The following is an 11,566-nucleotide window of genomic DNA, read 5'->3' on the forward strand; positions in this document are numbered from 1 at the left end:
CCAACGAAAGCGGGGAATAGACTTCAGCTTTGTGTACTATACTAACAAGTATTGTATTGTAATGGGTTGAAAATTGTGTTTGGACGTGTATTGTTCAAGTTGGTCGAAAACTGGCTACGGCCTCCATCTAGTGCCGACCAATCAGACGCGTAGTGGGGATTCTGATTTGTCTGCTCTGGTATAGTCTATTGTCTGGAGGCAATAGGTCATAAAACGAAGGACGATTGACGTCCAAATTTACCAAAACAAAACAATTGCGTCATTTTGTATAAAAATGAATTGTTTGCAATTTCTGTCTGCTCGTGAACAGAGTGAAATCCAACATGGTGGCCGAGTATGTGTCACAGGGTGACGTCACGTCAACTCATCTCGATACCTGCCACTGAAAAACTTTTGCAGCAATTCCAAGGTATTACTCGAATGAGGAAATACACGAACACAAAATAAGTTGCAACAGATAATTATTGTTATTCGTGAATGGCCGCCAAGATATCGTTGAGAACGAGAGCGAGAGATCCGTCACCAGAAACTGATTCTGGACCCTCAACCACGCCACCAGCGGCAGAAATCATTCGAGGCTTGGAGAATGCAGACCTATGAAACCGTGGTATTTGGAACAGTAGACGCTATGACATTCATATTGTTCTCTCGCTCTCTACGAGATCTCGGCGGCTATTTGCGGTGTTCCGCTGGTCTGAACACGACAGGTATTAAAAGCGCATTGATCGTATTTGCACTTTTCATTCGTAGTACAGTCAAAATCTGATTCTGTATAATTACTAGTACCTTGTGAGTTCGTCATCATAGTCTCCGATTTACCCGTTCTAAGTCATCTAGCGTTCCAGGGCCGACTGAGAACGAGTAAATTGAACAAAAAGTACCGCAGAATAGCGCAAACTACCGCATCACATTCGCCCAGACATCTCATCGATCGCGTATTAATACATTAAAGCGGGGGAGTCGTCACCCGCGCATGCGTCAGATGGCCATAACGTGTCATTGTTCACAAACAGGCGTCTGACCCATGAACCTTTGCGTTTTTAGTGTGTGTTGTTATCGTTGCCTGGGACTCAATTGCCGCGCGTGCGCAGGTGACGACCCTCCCGCTTTAATATTTTATCGAGACAATTGCATAACTTGAATTGAATGTCTTGATAAAAAAAGTGTTCCAAGTGTTAAATGTTACACAAACTTCGAGCTAAGAGCACATACTTTAATAAAGTTTTTTTACAAGATATCCTCGTGATACCGCGCCATTCCACTCGTGGTCTTTCCATTTTAATGCGTCGAATTAAGTCAAAATACAAAGATCATTTTCACTCGTAAATACTCCCCAATTGGTATGAATCATGTGTTTGTGCTTAAAGGGCGGTAGTCGTCGCGCCGCGCATGTGCAACATTTGTATTGATAAACATTGAGTTTTGCATAATCTAATGCGCCTTTCCGGCTGATCTGCACTGGCTCGGAAGATGAAGTCTGATTGGCTAAAAAAACAAAAAAACTTGTGGCGTTGAATGCACGTTCATTGTCAGTAGTGTTATGCAAATTCAAACTAGCTAATCATTTACAACCTTCCGAGCCAGTGCAGATTAGCCCCGCCTTTCTAATGAAATCACTAGTACGAGTTTTGCCCTGGGCGCCACTTGCACTAGTTACCGCCGGCGACTTCTTCAATACATTCCAAACACTTAAAAAAATACCTAGTTGGTGTGTGCAACAGTCAAAGTCGCCATCTGTGTTTATATGAGACCCATATCTCGCGCATGCGCGGCGTGAAGACTACCGCCTTTTAATTTAATGCCATTAATTCAGACAGAGGTGTTTATGTACTGGAAGGAAATGTATGTGAAAAGGCAAGAATAGTTATTAGAATACAGTCGAAATTTGATGACAACAAAATAATAAATTTGAATGCATCCGACAAACATTAATAGGGCATTCAGACGGACCGGTAGATTCCCCTTCATGACCGCCATCTTTGTTTATATCAGAATAAATATGCGTAGATTTGTTGGCACCCGATTCGTACATTGTCACGGCAACCAGCAAAGCAAGGAATATTCCCACGCTTTGTATTTGAGTTCGAGGAGTTGTAGGACGGAGTATAAGGCAGCCCAGTTGTTATTGGTTCTTTTCCTTGTAGTGGTTTTTCACTCGATTTGGCTCGTTGCAGTTTTTTTCTCTCGTATCTTTCAGATGTTTCATCTGCCCAGTAAGTAAACGAAGCAGCACCTTTAGAACGATCTAGACAGTGGCAAGACAAGAAGAACATGTGGTCAGAAAATATAATTCGGGGTACCACAACTTCATTCGCTTGGTGGTTTTTCTTTTACAACTCAAATTGAAACGAGAGGGGACTAAATAGGATTTCATAAAGACGTGAAATATAAATAATCAGCCTCTCGGATGATGGATAGATCCGCTGTTAGCAATGTACATTTTAAATAAAGAATTGAAGATATCAAAATGAACGAATCTGAGAGAGGTTCACATGTAGTACATACATATAATATCAAATTGAATTGACCATTTTCCGTTCACTGCGTTCAACTGTTTTTGCGTTCGATTTCGTTCGATATTGCTATTTTGTTTGCAAAACAGTGAGTTACTAGTATACAGTTGTATTTGCAACACTGCTGGTTCGGTTGTTTTATTGTTCACCGTGAAATTGATCAAAATATGAACTTACCCAGAACCAGTAGACGTTCATAAGAAGTAATATCCACAACATGACATTGAACGTGGTGACAAAAGGCATCGAAGGGAGGTAGAATTTACCAGCTGCATACAGCACTTTAAGAGGATACCAGTATAACCTGGCTATAACCCTAGAAAACATTTCAAACGGTAATGCATTCATCCCATAGATTACGCCCTCAAGAGACGAGATGTCAAAATGACGTACATGTTCCAAAGCAGACTGGCAAACTCCGGACTTCTTTTTTGTTTTACAAAAAATAATTGTCAATTTAGCCTTTTAGTGATCACGAAAACTAACGATTTTGTTCTCGGTCACGTTAGTTTTCAGGATCACGCAAAAAAATAGTTATTTCTTTTTGTAAAACAAAAAAAAAGTCCCGACTTTGCCAGTCTAAGGCGACGATTCTGTGTAGTATTTGGCTGTTTAAAAAATATTGAATCTCTCAAACAAATACATTATCGACGAGTGACTACAAATTGAAATACTTATAATATTGACGATATTATGAATGGCATCCGTGCCACCCATAGACCACTTTACCGGAAGTCCAAGATACCGTGCGTGCGCATACCGGAAATAACGTGAAAGTGATGTAAATTGACGACATGAACGGCCTTCGTTTCATTTTCCAGAAAGAAGGCTGCCATTGTCAGAGAGGCAAAATACTAGCATGTCAGTCTGCTGATATTTTCTAAAATAAAATGTTTGATCTTTGTGACATTCATTGGTGCATCTACAAGCACAATATCACGTGTGCATTTTTACGTTGCACTCCATATCCGGTATGCGCGCGCAGAAACGTTTCTTCGACTTTCGGGTAGTGGTATATTTACGTACTGGAAGGATAATTTGTGATTTAAAGATAAATGTTCATGAACACAGTGAAATTATTCAGTTATATAGACTTACCATGAAGTTACAAACCCAGCAAAGAAAATATTTGCTATGAATTCATTTGTATTGTAAACTTTTCCATTCCTAGTTTTGGTATGTAAAAATATCCTAGCACTCTCTACGAAAATGTCACATACATCGTGACAAAATAGGACCAGGACGCCGATTTTGTGATATCTAAAACAAAAAGAAAATTGAAATAAACCATTGTAGCATTTTCTGAAGCACGTGACATTCTGTCAGGTGACGTCAGCAAATTAGAGGTTCGTTCGAAGAGCGCTTGAGAAAGATCGTTTACTAATATATTAATTCAGACGACTTAGTACATCAGTAATACGAAAATGGCTATGAATACGACAAGATGGCGGATTTGATGATATACTCAGGTAAATATCAAGTGATGCTGACACGCGGAAATGATATGCGATAGATTAATTAATGAGTATACATATATTGTTCTCTTCATTTGCATGCAAACAAAGCTACCAAAGTTAATGAGCTGCTTGCGTTAACGCAAAGCTAACCTGCGTTAACTAGGCGTTGGCATGGTTCTAACGCAATCTTAACAAGGCGTTAACGTAAGTCAACGCGTTAGGTAAGCAATAGACTGGCGCAGTGGAGCGATTAAGTTGTTGTTGTAGTTTAAGGTAGCAGAATAGTTTTTTGGGCACTTTTCATATTTTTTTTTGAAAAACACACGAATAGCTCCCTAAGGCATGCTACATACATTGGTATTTTTATTTTATTGAAAAAAAATATCTTGTACAAGTAAACTGATTTTTTTCTTGTGTGCAAACAAATGGCCAAGTTTTTGTTTATCCAGTGTACACCCAACTAGTGCATCTCATTAATATGCATGGTTTACAAACATAACTGAACTGAGGGTAAATAGTTTTAAGTTGAGCCACTTTCTTTATTTGCTATTTACAAACAACTGATAAGATATCTGTTTGTAGTTTACACACAGCTGATAAGATGTGCGCACTGCTGCCTTTCTAGACAGGAAGTACAGCAAAGACAAAACAATCGCGTTTGAACAACAAATTTTGAATAAACAAAAAAGTACATGAATGTACCACTTCAATGTAATTATATGTTAACAGAATAAAAACTTACAATAAATTTCTGTAATATTTTTTCTTGACTTTGTCATTGAAAGGTGTCTGACCACGGGGTTACTTTCTTAGTCCAGAAGTAATGCAGTTACATTGGGCAGGGGCTCCCTTTTACAAAATATGGTTGCAAACAATAAAATACGGTCATCTGTGGTGGCTATGCATTGCATGAAAATTCTGATAACAGGCCAAAAACTACATGTAAAGGTTGATCAATGATAAGAATATGCTTGGACCTAGTTTATATAATCCATTTTTCAGAGGAGTTTTCACCAAGTAGGCATACTTGCATGCTTAGGTTTTTCTAAATTCGTAAATTATGTTACATGTAATAAATCTGTCTAATAAATACTTGATATATTGAAGATAATATTTGGTAATCGTAGTCCTAAATAACTATTAAAAATAGCTAGACGTTTCGAGCAATGGCTCTTTATCTTTATCTAAAGAGCCATTGCTCGAAACGTCTAGCTATTTTTAATAGTTATTTAGGACTACGATTACCAAATATTATCTTCAATATATCATACTTATCAGTCCGAGCAGCGTTTATTTATTTAATAAATACTTGGTTGTTTTATCTAATGTGCTCATGCGAACAAAATGCACGGCAACGAAATAGTAGCGTGCCCCCCCCCCCCCCGACCGACGTCTTGACATCGGATAGTGGGCCAGTGTTTCACGCAAGGCAAGGGTTGACTTTCTCGTACGACTTCGGTAAAAAAATAAAAGTATAATCTAAAATCTAGGTAGTTTTTATAGATGATAACAGTGAGTCCGGTTACAATTAAATTTTGAAGAGATTAATCTACAAGTATACGACCCGAGGTTACTGCGACGGTAAAACTCTGTTTTTCGGGATTTGATTTTTAATAGCACAGGAAATGCTACATGCCGGCATACATCACTGGGTCACATTTTACAATTATTCTATTCACACCAATTAAAAAACAGGGCAGCTTCATTCATTAATGTGCAAAGTATGCAAAGAAGGAGAGGGTTATCAGTAATTCTTTAGTTTAGTTGTCATTCACTAATTATGGACGAGATAGTAAGCACGCGAACATTTCCAAGAAAAAGAAAGCGAGGAAGAAAGAAGAAAAACGTCAAAAGAATGATCACTCCTGTCAAAAAAGATGTTGAAAGAGATGATGCTGGGTTCGTACAGAACGGATTTCCCCGTCGAAACCAGTGTCAGCCATGAAGTGGGCGAAGAAAGTTTTACCGTGATACAGAGTCCAATGAATCAGACTTCGATATAGTGGGTGATACTCCTGTTCAAAACGTTCGAGAGATGTCTGTATCTCGCAGGAAAATATTGTTACCTTACGACGTAGAAGAAGGAAGTGAGAGTGAATGTCACAGCCGATCGTTTGAAGACGGCGAGATTCGACTCGTTGACATGTCACTGTTGAATGGCGCCCTAGAAAAAGAGATTTGTCAATTTTGCAAAGTAGGCAATATCTCAATAGTGGAGCGCAGGCGTCACGGTCTAGGCAGTCAGTTTGAATTTCTTTGCACGCAAGGAGATTGTATTCGATCGAAACTGAGCCAGCCTAGCTTCCCGTCATCCCGAAAGAAGGGGGCAGTTTTCGAAATAAATAGAAAAGCTGCCATTGGAATGCGAGCGACTGGAAAGGGACGGCGCGCTCTGGTGAAACTGTCAAGCTATTAGGGGTTACCTCAACCAGTAACGGGTCCACCTTTTCGCCAGTATGTACGAGCTGTCTCCAGGAGACTTCGAAACTCGTGACATGCTTGAACTAATAAGTTTACAAACACAACGGCCCAAAAATCGATTTTTTCCATTGCCGGGGCATTTTACAATGAAAAATTGCCTTGAGGTTTGCCGAGATTTACGCCAGATTGCATCTAAATTACAAAACTTTTTCCTGGAGAGGCCCCTGAACCCTCCCACGCGGCTCGCATTTGGCGGGCTTTGCCAGCCAGGCTAAATTTTCAACCCGTGGAGAACATTGGGTATGCATTGAAGTTAAATAAATTGAAATATTGATTGGTGTTAAACGCCTGTTTCTTGTTTTAGGACTTGTAACTGTCCCTTATACGACTGTTGTCTTAAGACCTACGATTGGGTATATTGTTCCAACTCTTTCATAGGCAGTGTGTTGCAATAAACACGTCAAGCGTCGTGCCTTTCATATACTAGTACAGATTTATTCCCATTCGGTAGATTTTTTTTTTTTTTAAATGATTAGTTTTTTATAAGAGCGAATATACTGTGTGTAAAATGCTACGAAACTCTGACACCTAACAGTCAGACCGATCAGGGAGCAGCTTGCTAGACAGTTTCGGTAAATCGAACCCTGCTTCACAGCAAAGTTTTGTCATGAAATTGTTATTTCGCCGTCGTTATTTTGTTGCCTTTCGGCTTCGTTAATACGAAATGTGTATATATAGCGGACCGATTATATTACGAGGTTATTATGAAAATACCGCAAAAGTATGCACGTAGGCAGTACATTGATCGTATTGGTGATCTTATGAGATGGCATATGGGCCACTGTGCAGAAACACTATGTGACAAACATTCATACAGCGTAAAACGTTTTTCGTGACGATTTATTTCACAAGTTTAGCGCAAAGTATGCACTCAGGCAGTACCGGATCGCATAAACCTCCATTACGCGTCGGTCGATGTGATCGCTATACTGCACTATTCTAGTGACAGTATCATGATGTACCATTCATACTCCGGGTTAGTACGTAAATCAATGATGCACTGTGCAACATATGCCGACTTCTCAACGTGTTGGACCTATTAGTTTCATTGAATATTTCTGTGAATGTAATATTTCTGTGAATATTTTGCGCGATTGTAAGTGCTACGCCAATTCTCATGCGTATGCAACTCGTGGGTATGTTCTATTTAGCTGCGTACATGCGCTTGCCAATCAAATATTATGAGGTTATTACGAGGATACCTCAAACTATGCACGAAGACAATACGGCGAGGGTATTGACCGACGCGCTGCGGAGGTCGATGCGACGGCGTAATATCTGAGTGCATACTTCGAGGTATTCTCGTAATAACCTTATTATTATAAATCTTCTCCTTCCAAGGATACATAATGGGAATGCCAAAATCCAAAAATGTTTGAACAGGATCAGCGAACTTCTTTTTGTGGAGTCCGATCACGGTCAAACCCTGGTGGCAGCCTTGTTTGTTTTTATTATTAGAGGACGTTTACGCGTGTAACCATTCCATATTTGGAATTTGCATTTCCTAATACGGTAGGATGAAAATACCCCGTAAAATACCGGCACGGTGTAACTTATAGCGTTACGGTGACAGATGTATAATAATATTCTTTATGCCAAATGCGAAAAATTGAATACAATATTGTGAATAAAAGACCCGGGTGGTCTGCACTATATGAAACACATGATCAAACGTGATCGAAACCACATGGATCCCCTGGTCGACTACGTGACTCCGCACTGTTTGGACTACGTAGAGATAGATTGTGAATAGGTCCAGCACACTTACCGTACTGCGTAGGAAAATGTAAGCAAGCCTATCGTGAGAATATGATGTGCTATCATGAGATAAAAATCACTTTTGATTGAGTCGACGTAAATGGTTGCGTAGATGGAGTGTACATAGAAACCACACTGGTAGACGTAGAGTATGTAAATATCCAAGGGTATTTCCATTCCATTGGACCAATCTGTGTGAAGCAAATAGCAATTTGCAAATGAGTATGTAAATATTCAAAGATATTTGCATATCATTGGACCAATCTGTATAAAGCAAATGACAATATGTAAATGAGTATGTACATATTCAAAGATATTTGCCTATCATTGGACCAATCTGTATGAAGCAAATAGCAATATGCAAATGGGTACGTAAATAACCGTTTCGTTTCTATGATATCATCACTTGTGTCTGTATTCTGCTTAAATTTTGCTCGGTGGATGCCCGCCGTTGATTGGCTGAGTGCCATGCGCGTAATTCGGTAGGCGTTCTCCATGCTTGCATATAATTAGCAGCCGCTAATTTTTGACCAATGGCTGAGAGCCATACGTTCTAACTCTACATGCAATAACACACGTTTCCATAGTTTGTTCATTGCCGTTTCTTAAAAAATATTAACATTCTTTCCTCTGTAAACACTTGTCACAGTGCATATTGGTCGATAGCTATATCAAATTTCGTGTATATATATATTACATGAAATAACTTCATGGCAACGTAAGCATAATAGTTTTATTTCAACATCGAAATTCCAAAAAATGGACTGAAGTTAAACAGAAAATGGCGAATTACTTGAACGCATAACTGCACGAGACGCTAAAATGCAACTATATTCAGCAAACTGTATTTGGTTGATTTGTCGTTTAATATAGTAAAGGAGAAAACAAACCTGCGAATACAGATGCCGGGTCTTGGAACATCGTTTGTCTCTCACTGAATACTATAGAAGTAGTGTAAATCCACGACAGAGTGTACCACATCGATTTGAAGAAACTCTCCGATGCCTTGGTAAAGCTTTCTTTGTCAGCCAACTTTAAACTTTGTAAAAAGGGCTGCGATAATTGAAAAAAAAAAGAGGAATCAAGATACAAGCGCAGTAATGAAGACTGGGTACAGAAAGTCTGATTTACCCAAAATATCACACAGATTCACCCACACGTCACATCGGCATTCGCATTACAGCGCACTAAAATGGGAAGATAAAACAAACGCCTTTCCTGTAAAACGCGCCCATTAGTGACGAAGCGATTTCCTGACGTAACAGCGTGACACGAAAACCGTGTTGACCTTTTTATCAACGAAGATTGTGTTTTTGAGAGATTTTACTTTATTTTTAGGTGAACGTCAACTACACAACCAAACGCAATTGCCGTTTTGAAGGACCTTGCTTGTATCCATGTACGTCATTCTGACGTCACAGTAGCGCTTCGCCCTAGAGGGCGCGATTTATAAGATTTATGTTGGATGCACCAGGTTTTTGTCTATGATTTTCTAGTCGATAAATAACATGTTATTACATTTACTGGATACAATGCATATTAAATTATGTATGCAGCGGAAACAAAACTATTCTAATCAAATATATAATTACAGAGAAATTAAAGGGACTCGTACACTAGTAAACAAAGATGGCGACTTTGACTGTTGTGCAGACCAACGAGTACAAACTGAGATGTTACCAAGCTTTAATTATATAATTTTGTTGGCGATTGGTATCGTCGAAGGCAGTAATTAGTACACCTCAAGCCCGGTTCAAAACTCATACTTTTCTCCTAATTTTCATTAGAAGAGCGCATTGAACTGTCGGAAAATCAATGTTTACCAACACAAGTATCGCACATGCGCGGCGCGACGACGAGCGCCCTTTAACCAACACACATTTGCCTATAAATATCGGCCTTCAATGACGAAATTCTTCTATGACGTAATGAAAGAAGAAAAAACAAATGTGTCATCACTAGAGGGCGCGGCTATATGGGTTTTGTGTATATGATGCCTGTGGCCTATTGGATCTATCTCGGGCATACACCTTAAAGCGTGGGAGTCGTCACTTGCGCATGTGTCAGATGGCCATAGCGTGTCATTGTTTACAAACAAGCGTCTACCCATGAGCCTTTGCGTTATTAGCGTGTGTTGTTATCGTCGCTTGGGACTCAATTACCGCGCGTGCGCAGGTGACGACCCTCACGCTTTAAATATTGAGAGTATGCAATATACAGTTGTGATAACATAATAACTACTTGCAAATATTTTGGACCGTGTTCAAGGGGGTGGGTTCAAGCACGTGTACTGTTGACTTTATAGTTGAGTCTTTATTTGCCGTACTGCTACAGCCCCGTCGGCGAAGAGTGGATGTGACCGTACGCTTGAATAGGAGTATAGAACGAAAGACCATGGACTTTGGGAGTTTTACCGAGAGCCATTGTTGTGTGACTTAAATAGAAGGTCAAAGTTCGTGGTTTTCATTCCTACGAAAACACGCTATCAGTCAAAACATTGATTATTATTTTTTTTCTTTAGCTCCGTAGTTCAAACAATGAAGAGGGGGATAAAAGGTGGCGTTCATTATATGGTTTGCACATGCCCAAAACGCCTTCATTGTAAAGATAATTTAACATAATTTAAATATAAACAAGTTTCAACACGTAGTTACTGGTTGCGGCGACTGCACCTTCAACGAGACTCAACATATAACACTCCTGCCGTGCGTTTATTTCTTTAATATGCTTTCCTTTGTGCGATTAATTGGCACAGAACAAAATAGTGTTCTCGGTACGTTAAAAAAGTGTCAAGATCGCACAGAAATAAATAAATAAATAAATAAATGATTTCGAGCTAAACAGGTGAATTGCCACCTTGGTAGTGACCTCGTTCTCAGGAACGACCCTCGTTCGGGACTTGTTTCATACACGCCTAAATTGTTCGGCGCGTCATGACTACTGCTTATATGTATTGCCATGCGCTGTTCGGTATATCGAGTCGTGTAATCAGGCACAATCCTAGACGCAACGTTTTCAATATATTCTATGATATAACATCCAAACATACCCGATCTTTTCGTAAGCGAGAAAATCTTGAGGCTAACCTTAAACACATAGCACGTCAGACCGGCTCTCAAGACGGTCCAAAACACAGCAAAGAACGTAACAAGCCCAACATCGACCCAGGTACAGTGACAATATCTTGAAAACTGTCCAAAATAATCGAAATCAGTGGGTTGTTTCATGAAGGTATTCAACTGTACAGGAACAACGTTCGTCAGCAGTGTGTAATATCCCGGCATCGGCAACACCACGGCTACCTGTTCCCCCATTTTGGTGTCTTGTTCCGTCCACGGAACTTTCACTGGAAGTCGA

General features: G+C 39.6%; 1 protein-coding gene across 1 annotated transcript; it reads right to left on the reverse strand.

The window, feature by feature from the left end:
- Positions 1 to 1,843: 1,843 nt before the first annotated feature.
- Positions 1,844 to 11,566, reverse strand: LOC100378290 (ceramide synthase 1-like). Its single transcript, XM_078013459.2, has 6 exons — positions 11,296 to 11,566; positions 9,100 to 9,262; positions 8,220 to 8,400; positions 3,612 to 3,773; positions 2,691 to 2,829; positions 1,844 to 2,245 (listed from the first exon to the last, which is right to left on the reverse strand). The coding sequence occupies exons 1-6, from the start codon at positions 11,521 to 11,523 to the stop codon at positions 2,123 to 2,125; spliced, it is 996 nt and encodes a 331-aa protein (XP_077869585.2). The 5' UTR covers positions 11,524 to 11,566; the 3' UTR covers positions 1,844 to 2,122.

Source organism: Saccoglossus kowalevskii, chromosome 20, assembly GCF_978046115.1.
Source record: "Saccoglossus kowalevskii chromosome 20, keSacKowa6.1, whole genome shotgun sequence".
NCBI lineage: Eukaryota > Metazoa > Hemichordata > Enteropneusta > Harrimaniidae > Saccoglossus > Saccoglossus kowalevskii.